Source organism: Mesocricetus auratus, unplaced genomic scaffold (genome assembly GCF_017639785.1).
Source record: "Mesocricetus auratus isolate SY011 unplaced genomic scaffold, BCM_Maur_2.0 Super-Scaffold_100007, whole genome shotgun sequence".
Classification (NCBI taxonomy): domain Eukaryota; kingdom Metazoa; phylum Chordata; class Mammalia; order Rodentia; family Cricetidae; genus Mesocricetus; species Mesocricetus auratus.
In genome coordinates, this window is record NW_024429191.1 from 79,374,434 (window position 1) to 79,400,395 (window position 25,962).

The following is a 25,962-nucleotide window of genomic DNA, read 5'->3' on the forward strand; positions in this document are numbered from 1 at the left end:
TAATATCTGTGCTGTGGGCACGGGATGACAGCAGCATGTGATTGCACTCTTGGGAAGTGCAGAGTGGTCCATGTGGAAGCCAGAGAGAGGTGGTGTTTCATGCTGTGTGTCCAGACATTGGTTAGTGTTAAGGTCCCCAGTATAAATGTTACTCAAAAAAAAAAAAGTTACCTAGAAGTTTTCAACAAATGAGTTTGGACATTTGAAGAGGAAGCTATTTTTCAGAACCTTCTAAAGAACCACAAACAGTTGCATCATTGGAAAGGAGCCAAGTGTTGAGCCCCATTTTTAGGCTGAATAATAGCATTGTAACATTTATGCACACATATTCATATAAAGCCATGCATTTCATGACAGTGTTTTGACCACAATGAGACTGCATGTACCGCTGGGTCCATACCGCTTTGTCTCCCCTGATGATGTCATAATGCACTCTGTGACACTCACACAATGCTAAAATTTCCTGGAGACACATTTCTCAAAATGTATCCCCATCATTAAATGGCACGTGACTACATGTATCTGTCCCTGATTTAAACAAATCCAAACCTTGATTTCTCCTTTGGAAAAAGAGCCACTCTAGTGCCTTCTGTGAAGGCAAGGTATCCCTGGGGTCTGTGAGGTGATGGCAATAGAAGATAAGATTCACTGCCCTGTCCTGAGGAAACAAAGTTTTCCAAACAATAGGAGGAGGCTTAGTCATTGTAGAGGCAAAAGTCCAGTTCCAATTCCATGTCACAGCTGTCCGCAGGGGAAGGTGGACTCTTCTTTAAAACCTATTTTTATTTTGCTCTTTGATGATTTCATATATGCATATAATGTATTTTGATAATATTCACACCATTGCCCTCTTTTAAAAGAAATATATTTAGGCCAGTGGTGATGGTGGCACACACCTTTAAGCACTCAGGAGGCAGAGGCAGGTAGATGTCCGTGAGTTCAAGGACAGCCTTACAGAGTAAGATCCAAGACAGACAGGACGACACTGAGAAACCTTGTCTCAAAAAAAATAATATAGTAATTTAAAAATTAAAATTATTTTTGTGTATTGAATGTTTAGCCTTTATGTATATATGTGTGCAGTGCCCATGGAGGCCAGAAGAGGGCACTGGATCCCTGGAACTGTAGTTCCAAATAGTCGTGAGCTGCCTTTGGGTGCTCAGAACCAAATCCTTGTCCTCTGCAAGAGTAGCAAGTGCTCTAACTGTGCCATCTGTTCAGCTCACCCGTTATCTTCTTATCTCTCTCGTTTCCTCTCCCCCTCCCTCTTGCTTCTCTCTCTCTCTCTCCCTCTCCCTCTCTCTGGTGTGTGTGTACATGCACGCACATGCTGCATGAGATTAACTAGGATCGTTTGCATGAGCATGGGTGTGGGTTTATTAATTGGAGCATGGACAATGTACCAGTGGCTACACCACTGAGGAAAATGACTCCCGTCTCTCTGCAGGCCCAGCAGAGCAATCCATTTACACTGCAGTGCAGTAGACCAGGGGTCCCACAAATGAAATGCTTGTAAATGTTGTGAGGTTGGCTTCATCACTACTCAGGGTGTTTGGAGAATGATACACTTGACATAAAGAATCAGGAACCTTCCAGTGTGCCCCCCACACACACATGTATTTCCCCTCCAACCTGTGCCTAACGTCTACATGGGGTCTGGGATTTGGAGTGACCTGGTCTGTGTTTGACCCCCTCAAGGTGAGCACGAGCCTAGGAGATGGCAGTGATGGAAGTGGCCTGCCCAGGCTCTCCTGGCTCAGCAGTTGGGCAGCAGAAGGAGCTCGCTAAAGCCAAGGAGAAGACACAGTCACTAGGGAAGAAACAGAGCTGCATCTACAAGCTTGAGGCTGTGGAGAAGAGCCCCGTGTTCTGTGGGAAGTGGGAGATCCTGAATGACGTTATTACTAAAGGCACAGCCAAGGAAGGTTCCGAGGGCGGGCCATCCGCCATCTCCATCATCGCCCAGGCTGAATGTAAGGATCTGGGGCTGCGCTGAGCACAGTGGCAAATGAATGGGCTTGCAGATGGGTGACTGGGCATGGGAGGTCAGCCTTGAAGTCCCCATGGAAGAGTGAGGTCATACTGGTCACACTATAAGATTCTCACCAGACACATTTGGAGGACTAGCCCAGAACATGTAAGTGGAAGCTATAAGAGAGCTTGGGTGGATCGTGGGGGACCTAGCAAATAGAGGCTGTGCCATTGTCCTGAAGAGGGGACCAGCCGAGAGGCAGAACTCTGTAAGAGCACCAGGCTAACCTTAACCTTATGCTGTGGCATTGAACAGTAGCATCTGGAGGGGCCCAGACAGGAAAGGCCAAGCAAGTCTCCTAGGAAACCTCTGGCCTACATACCTTACTGCCTTCAACCACAGATGGCTCCACCCACCCCCACCCCATGCCCCCAAAATAAGCACCCCACTCTTGAACCTGCTGGGTCAGTCTCTGGGCAGCCAACTTCAGCAGGTGAGGCCAAGTCTGGTCCTTTCCATTTCTACTCCTGTTGCCTCGAGATGATAGTGATGGCTGCTTGGGAAACAAGAACTCCCAGGAAGTCTGGGAGTCACCGGAGTCCTCTGCTGTCCTCAGCACCACCTCCTGGTACCTGGAGAGCCTGATAGCCCACTTCATGGTAGCATTTGTCTCCATGTATCCGGATGCTTCATCTCCCCAAGCCTTCCACTTTGGGCTTTTGAGAAGAAATAAGAAAATAAAAATGAAAATAAAATGACTGCACACATGAATACATACCAGCTTGTTTATCAAGGGGACAACTGTGCCCTGTGGTGTGTGGAATGCTCTAGGAAGCTTCACTGTAAGTGAGGTGGGCAAGCTCCCTATGATCCCCATTTTACAGACATTCTCTTGTTGACTGGTAAGCTGGGGACAGGGTAACCCCAGTGAGAGGTAAGATGGTGGCCAGGAGGTGAGCCACCAGACAGAGGAGTATGACAGGGAAAGGAGGAGTGGCCACTAGGGCCTGTCTGTCAAAGACTAGCTCCTAAATGTTAAACCTGCCTCTGTTTTCTTCTCCCTGCTAATCTGACTCCTTTCCTTGAATTAAAGGTGAAAATAGCCAAGAGTTCAGCCCCACCTTCTCAGAGCGCATTTTCATCGCAGGGTCACAGCAGTACAGGTAAGAAATCAAGCTGCTGGAGCTGGAAAGGAGGGATCTGACGCCATGCCACTGCCAGCTGCCCGCCCAGGCCACCCTCACCAGGCCTCTGGCTCCCTGCTTCAGCACCTGGGCTCTGCTCCTGGCTGCTGCCCAGCTTTCCTGGCCCAGCTACTCTCAGCCAAGTCAGCTTGCAGAAGCTGCTCCTGGCTCCTGTCAACTTGACATTTTATTTTTATTCTCCTCCGAGTCCTTGATACACCCCTGCTTTCCCATCAGCAGGACGGGTGCCAGGAACAGTACCTTCCAGTGGTGAATAGCCGTGAGCCATGAACACTGTCCAGAGGGGCCACTTTCATCATCCCATAGTAGAGGCACCCCAGGGGTCTTATTCTAGCCCTGGCCCTGGGTGGGAGCTAGGCCAGGCTTGTCTGTCTCCAGGCTCCCCATTCTCCAAAGATGAGATTCAAGCAGAGTCTGTTCCAGACACAGGCCCCTCTTCCCACCGGGACTTTGATGATTGAATTCATTTGGAAACTGCTAGTGATAGCTGCCCTCCTTAGGGTTTAGGCAATTCCTTCTTTTGCCCCAGAGAGTGGGGTCTCTGACGACCTCTCTGCTTTTGGCCACCTGAGAGAGACTTGCAGGCTCCCATCACTCCAGGAGCCCATTGTGATGCCAAAGGGCTGTGGCTGAGGCTGAGGCTGTGGCCAGGACCCTTTCAAACCTTGTTTTTTCCTGAAACCAGTTCCTTTGATACCTGACAGGGTGGGATCCATTTGGCAGCTTCTCGAGTTCCCATGGCAACTAGGTATCTCCGAGGGCTGAGGGTGGAGATGACAGAAACAAAGCCACTCTGACCTGTCAGAGCTAAGATGCCTGCCCCAAGAATGGCCCTCCCTGGGTCAGTTCACCCAAGGAGCATCAAGAGAGCGGGCACCTGGAGGGGGGCTGCCGGTGGGTGTGCTCCAGCCCACAGCAGCCAGCTTATGGAGAAACCTGCTGAGGGGCCAGGGGCTAAGGCTTAGGCACTGTTCTCCTTTAAATCCCATCTCCAGCCCATGGGGCAGGAAATACCACACTTATTTCCTAAGTGAGAAAACTTGGTATTCCTTGCGTCTTAGGAACTTGCCACACTATGTAAGTGCAGAGGTACCACGTGATGGCATTTTGGTCAACAGTGGGTCACGTACATGATAGTGGTCCCATAGGTCACGTACATGATAGTGGTCCCATAGGTCACGTACATGATAGTGGTCCCATAGGTCACGTACATGATAGTGGTCCCATAGGCCCATAGCACCTAGTAATAAACATCTGGCCACGTTTGTGCTAGGGTCTGTGATGCTCACACACACTCACCTAACACCGCGTTTCTCACATGCGTCCGCTGTCATTAAGCATGCATGACTGGAATGACAGAGCTGGGGTTTGCACTCAGAGTCTCTCTGACTCCACAGACAGTTCCCTGGACCATTCCCTCTTCTCGCTTTCATGCACTCAAAATGTGGATCTGCCCCTTTTTTGACAGCCAGTCTGAGAGTCTTGATCAAATCCCCAACAATGTGGCCCACGCAACTGAAGGCAAAATGGCCCGTGTGTGCCGGAAGGGGAAGCGTCACAGCAAAGCCCGGAAAAAACGTAAGAAGAGGAGGTCGAAGTCACAGGCCCAGGCAGGGGTGGTGCTATCCAAGCCCCTGCCCCGAACCCCTGAGCAAGAGAGCTGCACCGTCCCTGTGCAGGTGAGACCCTCCGCCATTGTCCGGGTTCCTGCTCATGGGTATTTGGGCTGGGACTTGTGACACCTGTACTTTTTCTGCAGGAAGATGAGTCTCTACTAGGCATCCTCAATGCCAGAAATGTCTCCCAGTTCACCAAGCCTCTGAAGGAACCAGACCTTGGCCACCTGTGCTGTAAGAAACAAGGTGAAGGCCTGCGACCAGCGCTGCCGAGACCAGAGCTCCACAAACTGATCAGCCCCTTGCAGTGTCTAAATCACGTGTGGAAACTCCACCATCCCCAGGCCATAGGTCCCCCACCCCACTCCACTCGCCCTTTCCCCTACAGCAGACTGCCTCATCCTTTCCCGTTTCACCCTCTGGAGCCCTGGAGACCCTATCCTCTGGAATCCCTCTTCCTGGACAAACTAACCAGTGTAAGTGGCCAGCAGCCCCTACCTGGCCCACACCTAAGCAAACTGGCCTATGGAGACAGTCAGAAACCCTTGTCCGGTCCACACCTGGAGTCCAGCTACCCATCTCGAGGTCTCCAAGAAAAACTTCCTGTGGAGGAGTACCTGGTGCACGCACTACAAGGCAGCGTGAGCTCAGGCCAGGCCAACAGCCTGGCCAGCCTGGCTAAGACATGGTCATCAGGGAGCTCCAAGCCTCAGAGGCTCAGCCCTGAAACTGAGGACAACGAGGGCGTCCTGCTTACTGAGGTAACTAACCCCTAAAGTCCTGGACACAGACCTCCAATAGCCACCTTCCAGATGAGGTGCCACAGACGGGCCTGGGTTGGGCTTGCTGTGGAAGCAAAGTATCACTTTAAGCCAGTAGGCCCTGAGGGAGGGTTCTCCTCATAGGAGAGTCACTCGTGCCTGTGGTAATAAATGGATTTGCTCTTTGGGATTGAATCAAGATTCTGTTACCATGACAAAAAGCCTAAAACAATCAACTTGAAAGGTTTGCCTGGGCTGACAGTTTCAGAGGTTTTGGCCCAGTACTTCATGGCTGAGCACCTGGTGGAGGAGGCTTACTAACTTCAACACAACCTGGAAGCAGAGAGAGACATTTGAAGGGCAAACCCTCAAAGGCCTACCTTCCACCCATTAGGCCACATCTCTTAAAGGCCCCACCCAAACAACAGCCCCAGGCTTTACCCGCTGCGTGCAGTCCTGCAGCCCTGCAGCCTCTTCCCTCAGCCTTTCTAGCTTTTCAGTCCTTCGTAGTTTCACTGTTGCTGGGTTGTGTGTTGAATGAAAACACTCTGGCACACAGAGGGATGCCAGCCCCCACCCCGCTTGTCCTTTAGTTCTCTGCCTGAGTAACTTTGGAACTTGAAGCATTTTGTTCAACTTGCTGGGTTTGCTCTATTCACTTTTGACGTTGTCCTTGGCCCCCCTTTCTCCTCTACCTTCTAGATACTGAGTTATAGTTTCCATTATCAGGGTTGTTGGCAATTCTGCTTTTCATGGCAGGGATCATCTGCCCCTCCCCCACAGCCTATGACAGTCACCTTCCCTTCTTATTCCTGTCACCCTTTGACCTGTCTTCCTTGTAACCCCACCGTAGGGCTGGCAGTACCTTTGGATGTGGCCGTTTGTCCTCCCATAGCTCTAGTAAGAGCTGCTAGCTGGAGTCTTCCTCACTGTAACCCTTCGTCCCTCTGCTGTCCTAACCAGTGAAACCGCCCCATCCCTTTTCAACCCTAGAAACTCAAACCGGTGGACTACGAGTACCGAGAAGAGGTCCACTGGGTGACACACCAGCCCCGTTTGGGCAGGGGCTCCTTTGGTGAGGTCCACAGAATGAAGGACAAGCAGACAGGCTTCCAGTGTGCCGTCAAAAAGGTATGCCAAGGTGATGAGCTCACACCCGAATTTGCAGCACTTGGGAGGCTGAGACAAGAGAGGGTGGTCATGGATTCTAGGCCAGCCTGGACGATGAGACCCTGTTTAAAGAAACTAAAAAACAAGCAAACAACAACAAAAAAAAAAAACGTACATAGTAGGTAGGGCTGCAGAGAGCTGAAAGGGAAGCCACATGCCTGGGGGGGTGGGGGCTGCTGCGTTCAGTCTCAACAATCTGTCAACAGCGCTCTGCCTTGATGGTTGGCACCCTAGCTGTCCTTGGGTCAGCTGGAGTTGGAAGGGAGCAGTCTGTCACATGGCCTGGCCTGATTGCTGCCCTTGGTATGCATATCTGTGAGAGGCCGTACAGGAGCACGCAGCTTGGGTCTGGATACAGCCCTGGCCGCTGAAGACGCCAGGGCCTGTAGGGGCAAGTCCAGACCTGGAAGATGCTCCAATCCACAGGAAGTACACACTGAACAAACCCTTGTGCCACACAGTGGGGCCTGTCGCAGGTGGTTAGAACGGTGACTACCACCTGACAGGAGGCTAGACACTGGAAGTTAACCCTGCCTCCCAAGGCCAAGTCCTGTGAGAACAGCAGGACAGCATTGGAAACATGACCCAGCCAGACACTAAGGAGCTGGCTGGTGACAAAATCAGGGTCCAAATCCAGACTTGTCATAGACTGTAGCTTTGAAGAGAGGAAGGAAGAGAGTCCTTGTCCTAAGGTCTTGATGAGCAGCTGAAAGCCCCCCTGTGGCTCGCCCGTGGCCATCCAGGTGGCCCTAGGGCTTGAGACTATCCCCTGCCTTATTGCATTGTCCCAGCCCAGGTGGGAATGGGCAGTCGCAGATCTCAGTAGTGTCAGCCCTCCTCCCTCAAGCCCTGCTCTAGAAGTCTCCTCTTGATTGGAATAACCAAAAAAGACTAAGGACCTGAATTTATCCGGATCATTTTGGGAGATTTTGGTTGAAGGGTTTTGTTGTTTTGTGGGGAGCTGCCCATCAGTGTGAAATAACTGGCTTAAATCAGACACCCTGGCCCCCAAAAGGAAAGAGATCAAGAAATCAAACCCAACATATTCTGGGCAGCATGCAGAATGGACCCTGCCGCTTCCATCATGGCTACCCTCGTGTTTGGGAATGACTCCAGCTGGGATGTGAGGAAGCCTGGTTTCCTGGGTTCATACTTAAGCCAGGCTGTGGTAGATGTCCAATTTGAACCTCAGAGAGGTGGAATAAGAGAAGAATTTGTACGTTTTTAACCTCAGATTTCATAAAGACTGTGTGAAGTGAGCGCACACTGAGGTCTTGCCAGCGTGGGTCATCTTCCATTCGGATGCCAGGGCCATGCCTAAGCTCCTTAGCTGCAGTTTCCCTCCCCAGTCTTCCAGAGAAGGCTCAGCTGTCCCTTCTGAGAGGCAGTTGGAGGTGGGTGAGAGAGTGTGAAGTGTCCTAGAGATAGATGGATGTCCAGCGCTGGGAGCTTAGTCACCGGCTTCTCAGCTGTCCCTCTGCTGAGGTCCTCTCAGTCCCAGGCAACAAAGTAAACAACCTTAATACATTTCTCCTGTCCTGTGTCCAGGACAGTTGAGAAAGCTCCAGGCAGAAGGCCTGCACTTCCAGGGCTCTGTTGTCCACATTCGGAGCTCCTGCCCCTTCCTCCAGCTAGCGCTGGGCAAACAGCCCGTCTTTCCTCTCAGTGGAAAGGCTTAGGGCTTGCAGTTCGCTCTGCTCGGTTTTCAGCTCTAAGATCACGTGGGGGCTAAGCCCCCTGAACTGGGAAACTGGGAAATATAGATCATTTTAGGGCATTTGCCTAGCAAATAAGAGGCCCTGGGTTCAAATTCTGATACTGCATATACAAAAAGTTCCCTGAGTTCCCTGGCAAAGGCATGGTGAGTAGAGACAGGAGACATGGTCTGGGAATCAAAGGTCAGGCCACCCGTGTCCTTTTAGTGCTCCTGGGAAGAATCCTGAACATGAGAGGTCACATAATACCTGCAACCCTTGGTCTTCCTTCTAGAACATCCGTGGGCTTGGTTCACATGCTTATTGACCACAGATCCAGCCTGTAATGTGAGGTGTGTGTTTTAAGTTAATCTTTTATGGGTTTTTAATTCATCATTTTTAGGATATGTTTTTGTATATATGTGGGGGCAACATGTCATGGGGCAGGTGTGGAACTCAGAGAATAACTTGGGATAGTCAGTTCTCTCCTTCCACCCTGTAGATGGAACTTGGGGCTGGCAGGAGGCAAACACCTTCACCTGCTGAGCCATCTCACCAGACCCTTTCATCTTTTGAGAACAAATGCAGCCTCGCCATGCCGTTAATGAAGCCAAATAACATCAAAGGTCTCCCTGTTTCCCACTCCTGTCCTCAAAAAATGCCATCTGTCATCTTTTTAGACACTTTATGTATAAATTTGACTGTTTATGAAAATGAGATCCAATCCTAGAGATTATTCTACACTGACTTAAGACAGGCTGTGGTAGTGAGCCCCCTCCCCATGGAGTACATCCTAGGCAGGATTTCTCCTTGGTTCACATAGAACACTCAGGCTTCTTAAGTTCTCCCTGCCAGAGGGTGGACTTATAAGATACTTAAATTCTTGGAACTTGATCCAAACTGTGTGTGAGGGCATGGTCACAGTTTGATGGCAAAGGGACCATGCCACTCAGCAGATTCTCAATTGCCATCTGCCCTCAACAAGGCTGAAGAACTGTTTGTTTTAAGACATCTGGCCCAACCATAGAATTCTGGGAGCCTCCCTTTGGCTCTGTCACTGATGGAATAGTGTGGCACTGGCCAAGTCACAGCAGCTGTCATGGAGCACCTGCTCTGTGCCAGACACTGCAGAGACAGGGACAGCTGTGGGACCCAAAGGGCCTGGTGCTTTGAAGGTTTACCTGTGTGTGAGTGTACCACAGCACGTGTGCACAGCTTCTGGGAGCCAGCTCTCTCCTTTCGCTCTTTCGCTTTAAGGCGGAATGCAGTGTGTGTGTCCTTTCGCTCTTTCGCTTTAAGGCAGAATGCAGTGTGTGTGTGTGTGTGTGTGTGTTGTCAGGATTGAACCAGGGCCTTGCACTTGCTAGCCAAGTGTGTTCCGGTGAACTAGCTGTATTCCCAGCCTCTCCAGCTTCCAGCCAGCTCTCCCCCATCACTGAAGAAGTGCTGGTGTCACAGATGTGCAGTGCCACATTGGCTGTCATGTGACTTTCAGAGACAAGATCACCAGGCTTGCTCTGCTGGCATTTTCACCTGCTGAGCCATCTTTCCGGCCCAAAACTAGTTTTTAACAAACCCAGGCCTTTACATGGTGTACTGATGAAGCAGCAGCATCAGACATGACCCTGTTTAAGAGCAGGGGTCAAGGGGGCCTGTCTGGAGGAGGGTGAGGAAATAGGGACCGCTGGTTTCTTAGGCAGCTTTGTGCCCCGTCCTGTTAGTCACTGCCCCATAATTTATATCGCTGGTATCTTCAGAACTTGTGGAGTTCCTTGTACTCCCTTTTTACTGGCAGAAAAAGAGATTTAGTGTGCTGAAGAAAATAAGGAGTTTCAGGGAGGGAAGAGTCGCCAGGCTCAGACGCCCTGGCACTGAGGTGCCGGAAGTGGCTTTCGCGCTTGGCATTCATCAATGCTGTGTGCATGTCTCCCTGGAGATGCTGCTTCTGAGTACATGTAAATATGTTCAGAAGTCAGGACTGAGCCTGGAAAATTCTTCCAGCCATACAGCAGCTGGCAGTTCTAGGGTCAGGCCTCCCCAACCAAAATCTTGGCCGTGGACCCTGTTCTCAGTGACTTTGGATGAGTTCTTTGTGCTAACCTCACCTTTCCCATCAGTGAAATGGGACTGATGGCCTACCCCTTTACAGACTGTCATGTAAGAAACACTCAGTGCTGAACAGTGCCTGCTGTATGTTAGTGGATCTTAAATGTTGGTTCCCACTGACATCCCCTCACAGCCCAGCACTCTGTTTGAGCATGAGAACACTGAAGTTAAGAGTGGAGAGGTGGTTTGGGTGTTGTCTGGCCGTGGGGGAGGGGGCAGGTTTCCCCACCTGACTTCATGGGTGACCCTTTTACCTTCTTCAGGCTCACCCAAACCATAAAACACCAGTTTTCTGAGCTTTCCCATCTCACCAGCTGTGGTCTGTGTTAGAAATGATTCAACGCTGCTGGACCTCTCTAGAGCAGTGGTTCTTAACCTGTGGGTCGCCCCTTTGGGGGTTGAAGGCCCCTTGCACAGGGGCCACCTAAGACCATCTGAGTATTGGATATTTTTAGGGGGCAGCACAGCATTAGGAAGACTGAGAACCACGGCTCTAGAAATGAGTCCAGGCCCCTCAGCAGCCTGCCTCACCGCCCTTAGCTTCCCTCCTGGTCAGGTCTTCGTGGTCGCCAGACCTCCTCTTCCGGTCCTCTTCTTGGAGGGCATGCTGTTTGACGTGTGCCACTTACTGTTTTTTATTGGCTGTGTTTGCATCCATTAGATGGTTAGGTATGTCCTAAAACTAATCATCCATTGAAAACAAGTCACATGAGTTGGAAAAAATAAAAATGTGTTTTGTTTTTTTTGAGGGGGCTGTTTGTTGAGACCGAGCAGCCCAAGTTGTCCTAAACTTTTACATAGTTGAGACTGGCCTCAAACTTGGGAGCCCCACAGCCACACCCAGCCTCCCTCTGAGCTACTGTTGGTACAGTGGGCAGGCCTTCTTGAGCACTCTACAGTTTCCCAAACACCAAAGTGGGCGATCCCACCTTCACCTCCTTTCTGCATCCCACCCTCCCCTGAAGTTATGTCACAAGCGCCAAATGCCTCATTTTGTGGGCTTAACAGCAAAAGGGGTGTGGTCGGTGTGGCCTGAACCATCCCTACAAGGAGCCCCACAGGCATTGAGCGTCCTGTTTCCTTCAGTGCAGAAGCCGGTGGTACCCTTCTAGGTTCTCTGGGGAGCCCTAGGATGCTTCCCCGCACATTGTGGAAGTGATCAGGGGAGGGACGTTGTAATTGGAAATCGTAGGTGAAGTAGTTTCAGTCAAGTTCACCAGCCTTTTAGAGGAAACACGGATCAAAAGCCAAAGTTCATGTGAGGTGATTAAACAAGCTGGGTATTCTTTAAGTAGCCAGAAGAGAGGCATTTCCCATTGATAGGCAGAAGCCCAAAAACCCAACATGGGCAAAGTGCCTGTTTGCCCAGTCAGCAAGTCTGGAAACAAAAGCCGGGCAGACTAGGCTGCTACCGCTGTCGCCCCCTGGTGGTGCCACTGCAGAGGACCAGCAGCAGCCAGCAAGATCAGTATAGGAAGAGTTTAGTAAGTTTTTCTCTTTGGGTTGACAAGAGGAAGTGGGGAGCCAACTCTGCCCAAGTGCCCTCGTCACCAAGCATAGACAATCAGAGTGGACAATCCCTATCTCTCTGAATCCTCATACATCCCTGAAGCAGGCAGCCCTGTCCCCACCATCCATATTGAGACTCAGTTGACGGAAGCAAGTGACCTTTTTGTGAATGACCCAACCAGAATCTAAGCACAGATGCTGTGTCCATTGCCGACTGCTTCCGGCCATGCCAGGCTGCTGGTCCCCATGGGTAGGAGTAGGTGACCCTAGACTTCCACATCACAGTAGAAGGGGCGTTGGCCAGCCCCTCCCTAGAAGCCTCTGTACACTCAGATACTAGGAAACAGCTACAGAGCAATCAGTAATATAAACACAGGCCTGTGTTCATGGCTAGTTTAGTCCTTTGAATAATAACTGGTGCTAGGGAGATAGTTCAGTGGATGAAATGCATCGTGAGAACTGGGGTTCAGAACCCTCATAAATGCCAGGCAGGCATGGTGGCTGCCTATAATCCCAGAACTCAGAGACAGAGACAGGAGTTCCCCAGGCAAGCTGGACAGCTACACTAGCCAGAGTTAATGAGCTCCAGGTTCAACAGAAACCTTGCCTCAATAAAGTAGAAAACCATGGAGGTAGACACTCAGTGTCAGACCTTTACAAATATACACAGACCACACACACATTAAAAAAAAATAAAAGCAGGTAGTTGTCATACAATTGCTGCAAGGGGGCTGGAGAGATGACTCAGCAGTGAAGAGCACTGACTGCTCTTCCAGGGCCTGAGTTTGGTTCCCAGAACCCACATGCAGCTCACAACCTCCTGTGACTCCAGTTCCAGGGGATCTGGCACCTTCTTCTGCTCCCCCAGGCTCCTACATGCATGTAGAACAGATACATGCACGTGGGCTCACAGGCACACACACGTGAAATTAAAAATGTTAAAAAACAAAATTGCTACAAGGGATGATGAGGATACAGTGTGGTGGTTCTCAACCTTCCTAGGGCTGTGATCCTTTAATACAGTTCCTTATGTTGTGGTGACCCCCAACCATAAAATTATTTTTGTTGCTACTTCCTAACTGTAATTTGCTACTGTTATGAATTGTAATATAAATACCTGATATGCATGTGGTCTTAGGTGACCCATAGGTTGAGAACCACTGATCCAGCAGCTCTTCACAGAATTGCAAGTTCAAATCCAACCTAGGATACATAATGGTCTGTCAGGACCAGAGGGTGGGATGTGAGAATTATCAAGGCCTCATGGCCTAGAGATTCTCCAGACAGTTGAGCTGAGGGAAAAGAATGTTTGACAGACTGAGGGTGGCCAGCTTTCAGGAGCCTGGGAGAATTTGCTTTTGTATGACTGTTCTTTATAATCAGCACTATGGAACCGGTGTTTGACACTAGGGGTTTATACATAGGTAGACAGTTTAGTCCTGAGGGCCTGGAAGTCCTGCCTGGTCCCACTTGGCCTGGACATCAATACCAGGAGCATCACTAGCCTCTGTGCATAGAATAACAAGGGTACCAGCAGGATGCAGACCCCAGCCTGCACCCTCTCCCTGACTCCCAGGCCTCTATCTTTCAGGTACGGCTGGAGGTGTTTCGGGCAGAGGAACTAATGGCCTGTGCTGGACTGACCTCGCCCAGAATTGTCCCTCTCTATGGAGCCGTTCGAGAAGGCCCTTGGGTCAACATCTTCATGGAGCTACTAGAAGGTAAGGAGATGGGTCATACTTTTCTCTCTCAAAATGCAAGACCAACGGTTAGCCCCAACTTTGGCCTTGTTCTCTGGTCCACGTTGTGCCCCTAGCCCTGACACCCTGCTCTCGAACACCACCTGCCCTTCACTCTTGCCCTGGGCTTTCGTGGAGCCTGGGAAAGCCCCACATAAAGACTCGCTGTTGGTTTCCTAGGTGGCTCACTAGGCCAGCTCATAAAGCAGAAGGGCTGTCTGCCGGAAGACCGAGCCCTGTACTACTTGGGCCAGGCTCTGGAGGGACTGGAATACCTCCATATCCGAAGGATTCTGCATGGTGATGTCAAAGGTAAGGCCTGGCCACCATGGTCCTGGTCCCGGCAGACTCTTCGTCATGCCTTTCTACCTGATTTCTCCCTGGTTGTGAGCCTGCCTGCTCGCCTTCAGAGTAGATGCCAGAATCAGCTCACAGGGCTGTGCTGAGTCGGGAAGGGATGATGTTCTCCAGGCCCTCAGTCTAGCACTGTGGTCTCCAGGGTTGTTCAAAGAAAACCGAAGACTAATCACTCCTGCCCACTGATGACCTGGGGGGCGGGCAGGGTGCCTGAGAGACCACCTCTGGGAGTAGACCCCACTCCAGATCCTGCCTGCTGCCTGCCTCTAGCTCAGCTGACAACCCCCCACCTCCCCACCCCCACCCCCGCTTTCCATGACTAACTAGACTAATGAGAAGCAGCAGCTGCCATGGAGGACTGGCCAGAAAGTTGCCTGATGAGAGGCCAGGTCAAGCCAGGCCAGGGTAGGCTGGGGCCTGGAACCTGAGGTGACTTGCTGTTCCTCTCTTCCCTTTTGCTGGGTGCTGCCGGCAGCTGACAATGTGCTCCTGTCCAGTGATGGCAGCCGAGCTGCCCTCTGCGACTTTGGCCATGCCTTGTGCCTACAGCCTGATGGCCTAGGAAAATCCTTGCTCACAGGTAAGGCCCCGTTCTCTACCTCATGATCACAAAAGTCAGTAGCCATCGCTCAACATTAGCCTTGTACCACTGTGGGGATCAACACTGTGGTCACCTTAGGTCCCCAAGTAGAATTCAGCCCCACAACCACCCTGGGTCACTCGGGATCCTGGTTGTGCATCAATACAGTAATAGATGTCAGATGCTCTTTGACCATGTGACCTTACACAGCAAGGCCTTAAAGGCCAAAAACCCTGTCGTAGGACCAGGCTTGATAGTCCTGAATGGTCTAGAACTCAATAATGTAGACCAAGCTGGCCTCAAATTCACAGAGATCCGCCTGCCTCTGCCTTCTGAGTGCTGGCACTAAAGGCGTGCGCCACCACGCCCAGCTAAGATCCATGTTTTTTACTTCCTTTCAGTGTGTGTGGTTTATTATTGACTTTTGTTTTTTGTTTTGTTTTGAGACATGGTCTCGCTGTGTGGTCCAGGCTGGCTGCAAGGGCAGAGTTCTTCTGCCATGGCCTACTGAATGTTAGGGTTTCAGGCCTGTGCTCTGCTTCTGTCTTTATCTTGTGTGTTAACATACGATTATCATTATGACATTTTCGTGTGTGTGTGTGTGTGTGTGTGTGTGTGTGTGTGTGTGTGTGTTTGTGATGTAAGCATGTGATTCTCGTCTTCCTGGGTCTGACTTACTTTGCTTAACATGACACTCTCCAGTTCCATACATTTTCCTGCCAATGATATAATTTCTTCTTTCTGGCTCTGTAAAACTCCACTGTGTGTATGCACCACGTGTTCCTTGTTCATGCATCTATTGACAGGTATGGTGGTTCCATGTCTTGGCCATTGTGAATAGTTCAATGCCTCACACCCTGCCATCTAGCTGTAAAAATAATCTATGCCCATTGAAATACCTGCTATAAAAGAAGGAAAAGGAAGCATTTTTACCTATTCCTCTTCCCCAAAGAGAAAATCATGAATAATTTACATAATTCCTTACATTTTTTCCATGCCTCCTTAAAACCATTATAATTCAATTCTGAAACCTGCTTTTTCCACTTAAGAGTATTGAATATAGAGTGGTTCATTTTAAAAAAAGGTTCTGTATTTTTTTGGTTTTTAATGTGTTTATGCAAATATGTATTCAGGTGTCCTTGAAGGCCAGAAGAGGGCACTGACTCCCCTGGAGCTGAGGTTCTGGGCAGTTGTAAGACACTGAGTGGGTTCTGGGAGCAGAACTTGATCCTCTGAAAGAGCAACTCTGCTCTGCTGAGCTGTCTCCCAGCCCCCAGATGGGTCAGTTTTGGTCAGAGGGAAATAGTCTATTAGACGTCTGAGCATCCCTATTCGAAACTCCACTGAAGTTGGGGTGGTAGGCAGACTCCGGCACAGTGACAGAATCATGTGGAGATGGCCTATAGCCCACAGCATTGTCATACACAGGCTTGGGTCCCATCTCCAAAACTGCATTCCCCTTGTATATTGGAAATATTCCTAGATTAAAAAAAAAACCAGAATGCTTCTGCCCTCTTGTTTTGCATAAGGACACTCAGCCTGTGTCCAGCATGGGCAGTGTGATGTTAAAGGACTGTGTGGGTGAATCTTGTGGTCCAAATTAAACATTTACCTTAAAATGGTATTAGTGATCCTTTTGATAATTCATTACAAAAATAATACCCTCTCTACTGTTTTTTAAGAATACTGAGCAAAAATGTCAAGTTCTAAGTCCAGTATACAAATACTGTTAGGTCAGGCAATGGTGGCACACACTTTTAGTCCCAGCACTCGGGAGGCAGAGGCAGGCAGATCTCTCTGAGTTCAAAGTCAGCCTGGTCTGCAAAGTGAGTTTCAGAACAGCCATGTCTACATAGTAAGATCCTGTCTAAAATAACAACAATAATAAAACACTGTTAGCCAATCCTGTAATCCCAGCTACCTGGGAGGCTAAGGCAGGAGAATTTCAAGTTCAAGGCCAGCTTTGAGAACTTAGTGAGACCCTGTCTTAAAATAGTGAAGAAAGGGCTAGGCTATCACTCAGTTGTAAAGTGCCTGCCAAACATGCATAAGGCCCTGGATTCAATCTCAAAAACTGGAAGGAAAAAAGTTGACATCCACTTAATTTTATATATTGGCTTTTATTTGCCTGTTTAATAATTACATACTTTTGTGCATATCAATTTCCTGAGTTTTGTTGTAGAGTAGGTTAGAGTTTTGTTTGTTTATTTAGCATGTGGTTTTTATTTTGTGTTTGTATGTGTGTAGTTGCTGTGACATTCCTAAACCATTAATTGTATGAAATAAATGCAGCCAAGGTAAACATGGTGGCTCATGCCTGACGTCCTAATACTTGGGAGGCTAAAGTTGAGGACTGCTGTGAGTTCAAGACCATCCTGGGCTATAGAATGAGACTCTGTTTCAAAAAAAAAAAAAAAAGCTAGGCATAGTGGGCCACATCTTTAATCCCAGCACTTGGAAGGCGGAGGCAGGCGGATCTCTGTGAGTTCAAGGCCAGCCTGGTCTACAGAGTGAGTTCCAGGACTATGTACAGACACCCTGTCTCAAAATAAAACAAACAACAAAGAAACACACACACATACACACACACACACACAAAATGGTCCAGTGAGATGGCTCAGGGGGTAAAGACACTTGCCGTGAGTCTGGTGACCTGAGTTTGATCCCCAGAACCTATGTAAAGGTGGAAGGAGAGAACCAACTCCACAAAGTTGTTCTTTGACCTCCACAGGTAAATCATAGCATACATCCACAGAATAATAATGTAATTGCTTTTCATTTAAAGCCCTTCACCTGGGGTAACCCAGGAAGTAAGTATTGTGGGCACTGAATTCATATGTGGTGACTGTCTCTGGTGGGGCTTCCTCAGGGGACTACATCCCTGGTACAGAGACCCACATGGCCCCAGAAGTGGTGATGGGGAAGCCCTGTGACGCCAAGGTGGACGTCTGGAGCAGTTGCTGTATGATGCTCCACATGCTCAACGGCTGCCACCCCTGGACTCAGTACTTCCGAGGCCCGCTCTGTCTCAAGGTCAGCGGTGGCCCCAGATGTGAACAGTGGGAGCTGTCTTCTGCCTGTCCCCTGGGCTACCTCTACCAGGCTCTGGCTGCCCTATTTGGATCCATGTTTCCCTTTCCTAGAGAGCTTCTCCCCCTGACTGAGGCCCAGCCCTCCCTCTCCTTTCTTGGGGTAGATCCCCAAGCTAGCATAGGACAGCTAGAGAGTAAAGAATAAGACTGCTAACGGTCTTGCATGTTGCATTTTGGCCTCTAGATTGCCAGTGAGCCTCCACCTGTGAGGGAGATTCCACCTTCCTGTGCACCCCTCACAGCCCAGGCCATCCAAGAGGGGCTGAGGAAAGAACCAGGCCACCGAGCTTCTGCCATGGAGCTTCGGGGGAAGGTGGTCCAGGCATTACAGCAAGGTAAGAGTCCCATCGGCCTGAGCCGACAGCAAGCGGTGGGCAGAGGGGAGATTAGAACCGGAGATGGCCAAAAATGAGAGAAACGGTACCTCAGAGTCTCAGTTTCCCATCTTCCCTCCAGTCCTGGCAAGACTGAAGCAGTAAGTCTTTGTGCTGGGGCAGCTGCCAAGCTTGAGAGATGGAGGAAGAAAGGCTGACATGGAGATGTGACTCAGTGCAAAGTAAAACCACACACACCCATAGCCACTCAGCTATAAAGATCCAGAAGTTGGTAGCACCAAGTGCTGGAGGGACCGTGAGGTAGCAGGACTCCTGGGCACTGGGAGGGCGTAGGCAAGGCTGCAGCCGTGCTGGAGGGTACCTGTTAGCACTCGGGCAGACCTTCGCACACCCAGGACCCAACCCCTCCATTCCTGCTGCACTTCAGCCCTGTTGTTAGAGGGAGTTGAGCATGATTAAGAGTCCCGCAAGGGAGAGAAAAGAGGCGGTGACTGGGGAATGGGACGTCGCCCAGCACTTGCAGCACTCAGTATTCACAGAGTATCAAGAACTGATCTGAGAGCTGTAGGCAGTGAGTGCTAAATGAACAGTAGAACCCCAGAGAGGAGGCCTGGAGCGTAAGAGCTCTGTGGCAAGTTAAAAAATCAATACTGAAAGCAACACAGTTTAATCTGGGCGTGATGACTCATGCCTGGAATCCCAGCGCCTTAGGAGGTGGAGGCAAAGAGGGTTGTTGGACTTTGAGGCCTCAGCTATAGAGTGAGACGTCTTAAAAAAATAAAAAAATAAAAAGGGACTTCTAAATGGATAGCACACACCTTTATTCCCAGCACTTGAAAGGCAAAGGCAAATGGATTTCTCCATTTAAGTTCAAGGCCAGCATGGTCTACATAACTAGTTATAGGCCAGCCAGAGCTACATAGTGAGACCTTGTCTCGATTTTAATTATGTGTGTGTGTGTGTGTGTGTATACACACATACACATATACACGTGTATGTATATATACATGTATATATGTGTGTGTACATACATACATACATATTAGGAGAATGCAGTTAAGTTGACACATGGATTGAGGCATGTGGATGCAGCATGTCTGTGATCATAGCACTTAAGAGACAAAGACAAGAAGAGTTTAAGATACAGGCCAGCCTGGGCTACATAGCAAGGCCCTGTCTCAAATGAAAGACTCAGACATGGAGCATAATAGAATGTAGTTCATCAGATGGGAAGGAGAGCAGCAGTAGTTAAAGGATTAAAAGGCGGGACTGGAGAGATGGCTCAGCAGTTGAGTGTACACGCTGCTCTCCAGAAGACCTGAGTTCAGTTTCCAGCATCCATGTCCAGGGCCTCACAACCACCTGAGACTGCAGCTCCGATGCCCTCTTCTGACCTTTGTGGGCACTGCACTCACATAATCCACACATACTACACACATTATTTTTTAATTGATGGGCTGGTGTCCGCATGCCGTACATTTCCCCCTCACCTCGGGTGCCTTCTCTCTTACAGTGGGAGGTCTGAAAAGCCCTTGGAAAGGAGAATATAAAGAACCAAGACCTCCACCTCTGGACCAAGCCACCTGCCACCAGACCCTTCATACCCCACCGAGGGAGAAGCCACCAGCCAAGGCCAGCACAGACAGGGCCTCTGAGCCTCGGCCTCCTCAACCGCCAGAACCACCAGAACAGAGCAGAGCTCCAGCCCTGCACCTGAGCAAGGAGGAGTCTGGCACGTGGGAGCCCTTGCCTCTGTCCTCCCTGGAGCCAGCCCCTGCCAAGGGCCCCTGCTTCCCAGACCGGAGGGCAACCTTCCCAGAGCTGGAGCTACAGCAGCTAGAGATAGGTATGGCACTTTACTGTGACCATGCATGCACGGGCATGTGCGCACGTGTGTGCACACACACACATACACACATTCCTACACACACTCACACACATTCCTACACACACTCACACACATTCCTACACACACTCACACACATTCATACACACACACTCACACATTCATACACACATACTCACACACACATTCATACACACTCACACACACATTCCTACATACACTCACATTCATACACACTCACACACACATTCCTACACACACACTCACACACATACACATTCATACATACACACACATACACATTCATACACACACACTCACACACATACACAGGATTTCTTATTGTTGCTGCTCCCAACCTCGCCTGCCTTCCACCCCATTCCTGGCAGGCCAGCCCATGCAGGTTGTGCAGGAGGAACCCTGGGAACCTAGCAACTTCTCCAGCCCTTCATAACCGTCTTCCTCTTTCCCCCCTCAGAACTGTTTCTCAACAGTCTGTCACAGCCGTTTTCTCTGGAGGAACAGGAACAGATTCTCTCATGCCTCAGCATCGACAGCCTCTCAGTGTCAGAGGACAGTGAAAAGGTGAGCATCTGAACAGCTGGGGCGTGTGATGTGGGAGGTAGAGGTGATGAGCTCACCCCTCCTCCTTGGAGGGGTCCTTGTTCCCCACACTGAGATCATATGCCGTCAACACATCTGGGAGTCAGGAAAAGCTTTACTAGTAGGGAAAGTGGGGAGTAGCTTTGATTCCACACAGAAATGCACCTTCCCCATCTAGCCTAGGACAGGAAGGTCCTGACCCTAGGAGAGGCCCAAGGCCAGAAACAGTTTCCTGAATGTAGGGCTGAGTCCGTGCCTACTCTTGTGTTCAGAACCCATCAAAGGCCTCTCAGAGCTCACGTGACACCCTGAGTTCCGGCGTGCACTCATGGAGTAGCCAAGCAGAGGCAAGAAGTTCCAGCTGCAACATGGTGCTGGCCCGGGGACGGCCCACAGACACTCCAAGCTACTTCAATGGTATGGTCTGCTTACCCCTTCTAACCAGCCCACTCCTGACAATGGCCAGGGAGGGGTGGAGGGAGAGCTCATTGGCTTCCCCACCACAGAAGGTTTGGGGAGGAAGGTATCTGCCACCCAACCTCACATCTTTACCTGGAAAGTTGGGTTTAGACCCACAAGGTTTTCCAGATAAGGAGTGGAGAACCACTGTCCTGCACTGGCTGCCAATAGGCTTGTAGAAGGCCAACAGTGTGGGGAGGGAAATGGCACCCCTGGGCGGGGGCCAGAAGTTGAGTAGCTAAGTGCCTGCCGATGGGGGAAGAAGGAACAAACCCATGAGCATTTGGTCAAGAAGTCAGCAATGAGTTTCGTTGGCATCTCCCAGAATCTAAAGGTAGAAGATGAGAAGACATATAAATGTCCATTTTCAAGTTTGCTTGCACAGTTATGTTAGAGGTGGGCTTTATTAGTTTATAGGTATTAGCCCTCCCCAGAGCCAGGGTGACTCACTGTCAGGCCCCGTAGCCAAGGCGCTTCAGCTCAGAGACGCTCTCTCGTTGCCTACAGTCTAATTTAAGAACATTGAGAATGGAAGCATGATGAGCTTGCTTCCTGTCTGGACTAAAATTGGGACGGCATGACTCAAAGGAACTAATGCTCAAAATTCATCAGCAGTGACATAGTGTAAGATGAGGGTGGCATTATTTAAGTAAAATGTTTACCAAGTCAAGATGGGTAGCCTAGCTCATCTGCTACATCTTTAGATTTCTCTCCTATAGTAAAGGAAAAGTCTCTGTTGGATCTTGAATTTTCTGCAATTAACTTATTATTTTAAAAAAAATATTTGCCAGGCATGGTGGCACATGCCTTTAATCCCAGCATTCTGGAGGCAGAGGCAGGTGGATCTGTGAGTTCGAGACCAACCTGGTCTACAGAGCAAGTTCCAGGACAGGCTCCAAAGCTACAGAGAAACCCTGTCTCGAAAAAGTAAAATAAAATAGAGGGCTTTACAGAGGAGTTCAGTTAATGTCATTTTTAGGAAGATGAATATTAGCACCATCTTTTTGTTTGTTTGTTTTTCGAGACAGGGTTTCTCTGTGGCTTTGGAAGCTGACCTGGAACTCGCTCTGTAGACCGTGCTGGTCACAGAGATCCACCTGCCTCTGCCTCCCCAGTGCTGGGATTTAAGGCATGGGCCACCACCACCCAGCTAACACCATCTTTTTGTTGTGTTGCTGAGGATTGAACCCAGGGCCAGCCTTTGTGCATGCTGGGCAAGTACTCCACCAATGAGCACACCCCTAATCCTGGGTGTCTTGTTCTAAAAGAGGAAATTAGTCTATGCTATTTTCATTTGTAGAAGATGGCTACATGTTATCACATTTGCCTCAGTTAACTGAACTAAGAAAAAAAAAAGAAGATATCTGGGTGGTGGCGAACGCCTTTAATCCCAGCACTTGGGAGGTAGAACCAGGTGGATCTCTATGAGCTTGAGGCCAGCCTGGTCTACAGAGTGAGTTCCAGGTCAGCCAGGGCTACACAGAGAAACCCTGTCTTGAAAAACTAAACAAGCAAAAGACAGGTGCAGGGTGGGGGGACTTAGATGAAGGATTTGGGAAGAGTAAAAAGACAGACAGGCGATAAACCAGTGACTTGGTGTGGGGGAGGGGCTCTGTCTTCAGTGCCTTTTGCTGTGTATATCCAGAGTAGACTATTACTCCCCCCCCCCAGAGCTGACCTCAGCTCTTAGCAAGGTGCAGGCCAAATTCCAGGCGTTGCTCGTCAGGGAGAGCTGTGTAACATTAGGGCCCCATAACCTAATGTCCTCTCTGCACCTTCACCCCAGCGAGACTGCTCCACTCTGTGTAGGCAGAGTGACTTCACAGAGGCCGCCCCTGCCCACGCTGGGTCCCTGCTCTCTGGGTAACCAGCCACTGCTCTGTCCTCACTGCCCGCCTTTGCCTTCTAGGTGTCAAGGTTCAAATACAGTCTCTCAATGGCGAACACCTGCACATCCGGGAATTCCACCGGGTCAAGGTGGGAGACATTGCAACTGGCATCAGCAGACAGGTACGGATGGACGCGGGTCACACTTAGGAACAGAATTCTCCAGTACGAAGGCTTTCAAATAAGTAGAAATGGTACCCTGGAAGATAGTGGCCCTGGCTTAACTGTCCTCCAGATCCCAGGGCAAGACAGGCAGGGTCTGTTAAGAATCTCTGGACCTACACTTGGGCTAGGACGCCCCAAGTTCTCCAGAGTGAAGGACAGGCAGTGTTCTCCAGGTTGCCTGGGTGTCTGCAGATGTTTGAGCGTGTTTGGGGACCATCAGCTTTACACCCTAACTGGACTCTCACTCCACTGGTTTGCTCTCCCCACAGATCCCAGCCACAGCCTTCAGCTTGGTGACCAAAGACGGACAGCCTGTTCGCTATGACATGGAGGTGCCAGACTCGGGCATCGACCTGCAGTGCACCCTGGCCCCCGACAGCAGCTTTGCGTGGAGCTGGAGGGTCAAGCATGGCCAGCTGGAGAACCGGCCCTAGCCCTGTCTTTCACCAGCAGCCCACCGCCCACAGCAGGCTTCCTTTGTTTCTCAGTTCTCCGTGCTGCCCTGAGATGCTGGCTGAGTCTGCTCAGGGAGTTCTGCCGGGCCCTGGTTCAGCAGGAAGACCACGGCTTGCAGCAGCAATGGGAGCAGAGAAGGCTCCTCCCAGGATTTGTCCCCTGAGTGCTGCTGGCACTCGTGAAGAGACAAGGAGGAAGACAGGTCTCATCCCCCAGGAAGAGAGCCAGTGATCTCCATGATGCTCCAAACACAGTGGCCAGACCCATGCGGGTCCACCGCCACTTGCCAGCAGCTGGGCGCAGCCTCTAGCCTGGGTCAAGAAGAGCAGGCACCTAGGCAGGTGGGAGAACTGGGTCCCCACCCAACTCACAGGGCGAGGCTGCAGGTGTGCCCGCCCAGGGGCTTGTGGGGCCTTTGACCCCGTGTCTGGCCTCCCTGGCCGTTGACTAGTGTGAGTAAAACGGGCAGGAAGGATGCTAGCACCTTGGTAGAATGCAGCACACCTTCAGGTTACTGCAGCCCAGGTCCTGAGTTGAGCTCATTGTTCAACCGAGGACCATAGAAGAGAAGTGATTTTCAGGCCTCGAGTTTGTGGCTGCTGATATCACTCCTCGGAGCATCAAGCCTCACTGAGGCCTACCCTCTGGCTAGCTGGCACTCTAGTCCCTCATCTGTGAAACTGAAGGATGACATGGGACCCACCTCATAGGAATGGACTGCAAATGACAGAGTCTAAAGAAAGCCACAGATGCAGGGCTAGCTGCCCACCAAGACAGAGTCAGTATCCAGCATATCAGCGTCATGGTGGCAAGACACTGCCAGCAGCACTTTGCACTCTGACGACCTCAAAGCACTTTTCTGGCTGCCTTCCAGCAGAGCATTGGCTCTGCATGGGCATGGCAGGCCAGGGGATGGGAAGGGACTGACTTGGCCCATCATCCACACAGGCTTGACCGCCTCAAGCCGCCTTCAGATTTTAGATGAGCATACATCCACATTGCCCTAGTCAGGCTTTTCCTGGCAGGGCTTGGAGTAGCTGCTTATGACTAATGTAGCATTAAGTTAACTGTGAATCATTGTGGTAAGGGGCACAGAGACCCCCTCCTCTGGAGAAGCTCGTCACCCCACGCCCAGCCAGCCAGGATAGCTTCTGTCCAGCTATTTCCAATGAGCTCGGCTGCCCCCGGCCCCAGCACACAAGCTGCAGCCACGGTGTTGCATTTGGGGTGTGTGTGAGCTCTGTAAGCAATAAAATTTTGGGTGATGATTGGGTGTTTGTAGGCTGTGGTGTCTCTTTTGCCTGCCTGCTTGCTGTACTCCACAACCCTGACAGCTGCTGGGGTAAATTCCTTCAAGTCTCCCATTTTGTTGGGGACAAGAACTGGCATCAGCTCTTGAGGTAAGCTGCTTGTCCTACCACTCTCTATCTGCCCATGTCTATTAACTAGCCAAACTCCTGAGCTGAGGGGAGAGAGTGAAGAGGCCAGGAGCACCAGAGGGGGAGGGGCTTCCATGTGGCAGGACTACCTACTCACCCTCTCCTGTCCCTGTGGTCTGGCAGCCACAGGACTTGCCTGGTATCAGTTTGAACATAGGCGTGGATGGTGATGACTTTCCCAGCACAGGATCCTCAGTCATGGAGCGGAGGGTGGATCATGGACGGAGGTACATTGTACAATCCAGCTCCAGTCTCTAGAAAGAGCTGACTGTGCTGGTGCACACCTGGAATTCAGCCTTGGGTTACTTGGGACTTTGTCTCAAACTGAAAAACAGTTTTTTAAATAGATTTGAGACAGGGTCTCACTGTCTGTCCTGGAACTCATTATATGGAGCAGGCTGGCCTCAAACTCACAGAGATCCCCCTGCCTCCACAGCCCCTGTGCTGGAATTAAAATTTTATGCTACCATGCCCAGCAATTAAAGCCAGCTAAAATGACTCTGGAGAAAGAGGCTTAACACCAAACCTGACAATCTGATTTTGATCCTCAGGAATTGCATGGTGGAAGGTGACAAAGAATTCCCAAAAGTTGTCTTCTGGCCTCCACACACTGGCCACAGTGTGCAAATGTTCACACACAAATACATGTAATTGTAAAAAACTGTAAGATCACCCAGAAAACTGCACACACGTACTGCTTAGCTTGAGATTCAGTCGTCCTTGGAGGAATCCTAGAACCTCAAAAACGCAGCGGCTTTGTGGTCAGAAGAGGTTCGGAGCCCTGTCCTTACCCAGGACTGCTGTTTACATACCTGGTCTGCTTCGGAGTGGCCAGCTGCTCTAGGTCTTTGTCTCGGTACCTGGCTGCTTGACCTCCAAGCCTTGTAAGATCCTCAGCTGCTCCCACCCACATCCTTGGCATGGACCTTCAAGTTTTCTGCCAGTCAGTTCCCAAACGTCACAGAAGTCGC

At 50.3% G+C, this 25,962-nt stretch overlaps 1 protein-coding gene and 1 long non-coding RNA gene across 3 annotated transcripts; one reads left to right on the forward strand and one right to left on the reverse strand.

Moving 5' to 3' along the window:
* Window positions 1-254: 254 nt before the first annotated feature.
* LOC121141519 lies at window positions 255-25,935 on the reverse strand. Of its 2 annotated transcripts, XR_005878450.1 has the most exons (3): window positions 25,804-25,888; window positions 13,151-13,236; window positions 255-2,688 (listed from the first exon to the last, which is right to left on the reverse strand). It is a non-coding gene; the product is annotated as an uncharacterized LOC121141519 (long non-coding RNA). The 2 variants fall into 2 exon arrangements; XR_005878449.1 differs by lacking the exon at window positions 13,151-13,236 and having other exon boundaries at window positions 25,804-25,935.
* Window positions 1,718-24,820, forward strand: Map3k14 (mitogen-activated protein kinase kinase kinase 14). The gene is made up of 15 exons (XM_005070128.4): window positions 1,718-1,973; window positions 3,066-3,135; window positions 4,646-4,856; window positions 4,937-5,554; window positions 6,548-6,685; window positions 13,625-13,754; window positions 13,953-14,084; window positions 14,605-14,709; window positions 17,579-17,742; window positions 17,986-18,136; window positions 19,650-19,982; window positions 20,461-20,567; window positions 20,858-21,002; window positions 22,954-23,054; window positions 23,366-24,820. Exons 1-15 carry the CDS (start codon window positions 1,718-1,720, stop codon window positions 23,528-23,530), a joined length of 2,826 nt encoding a protein of 941 aa, XP_005070185.1. The 3' UTR covers window positions 23,531-24,820.
* Window positions 25,936-25,962: the final 27 nt, after the last annotated feature.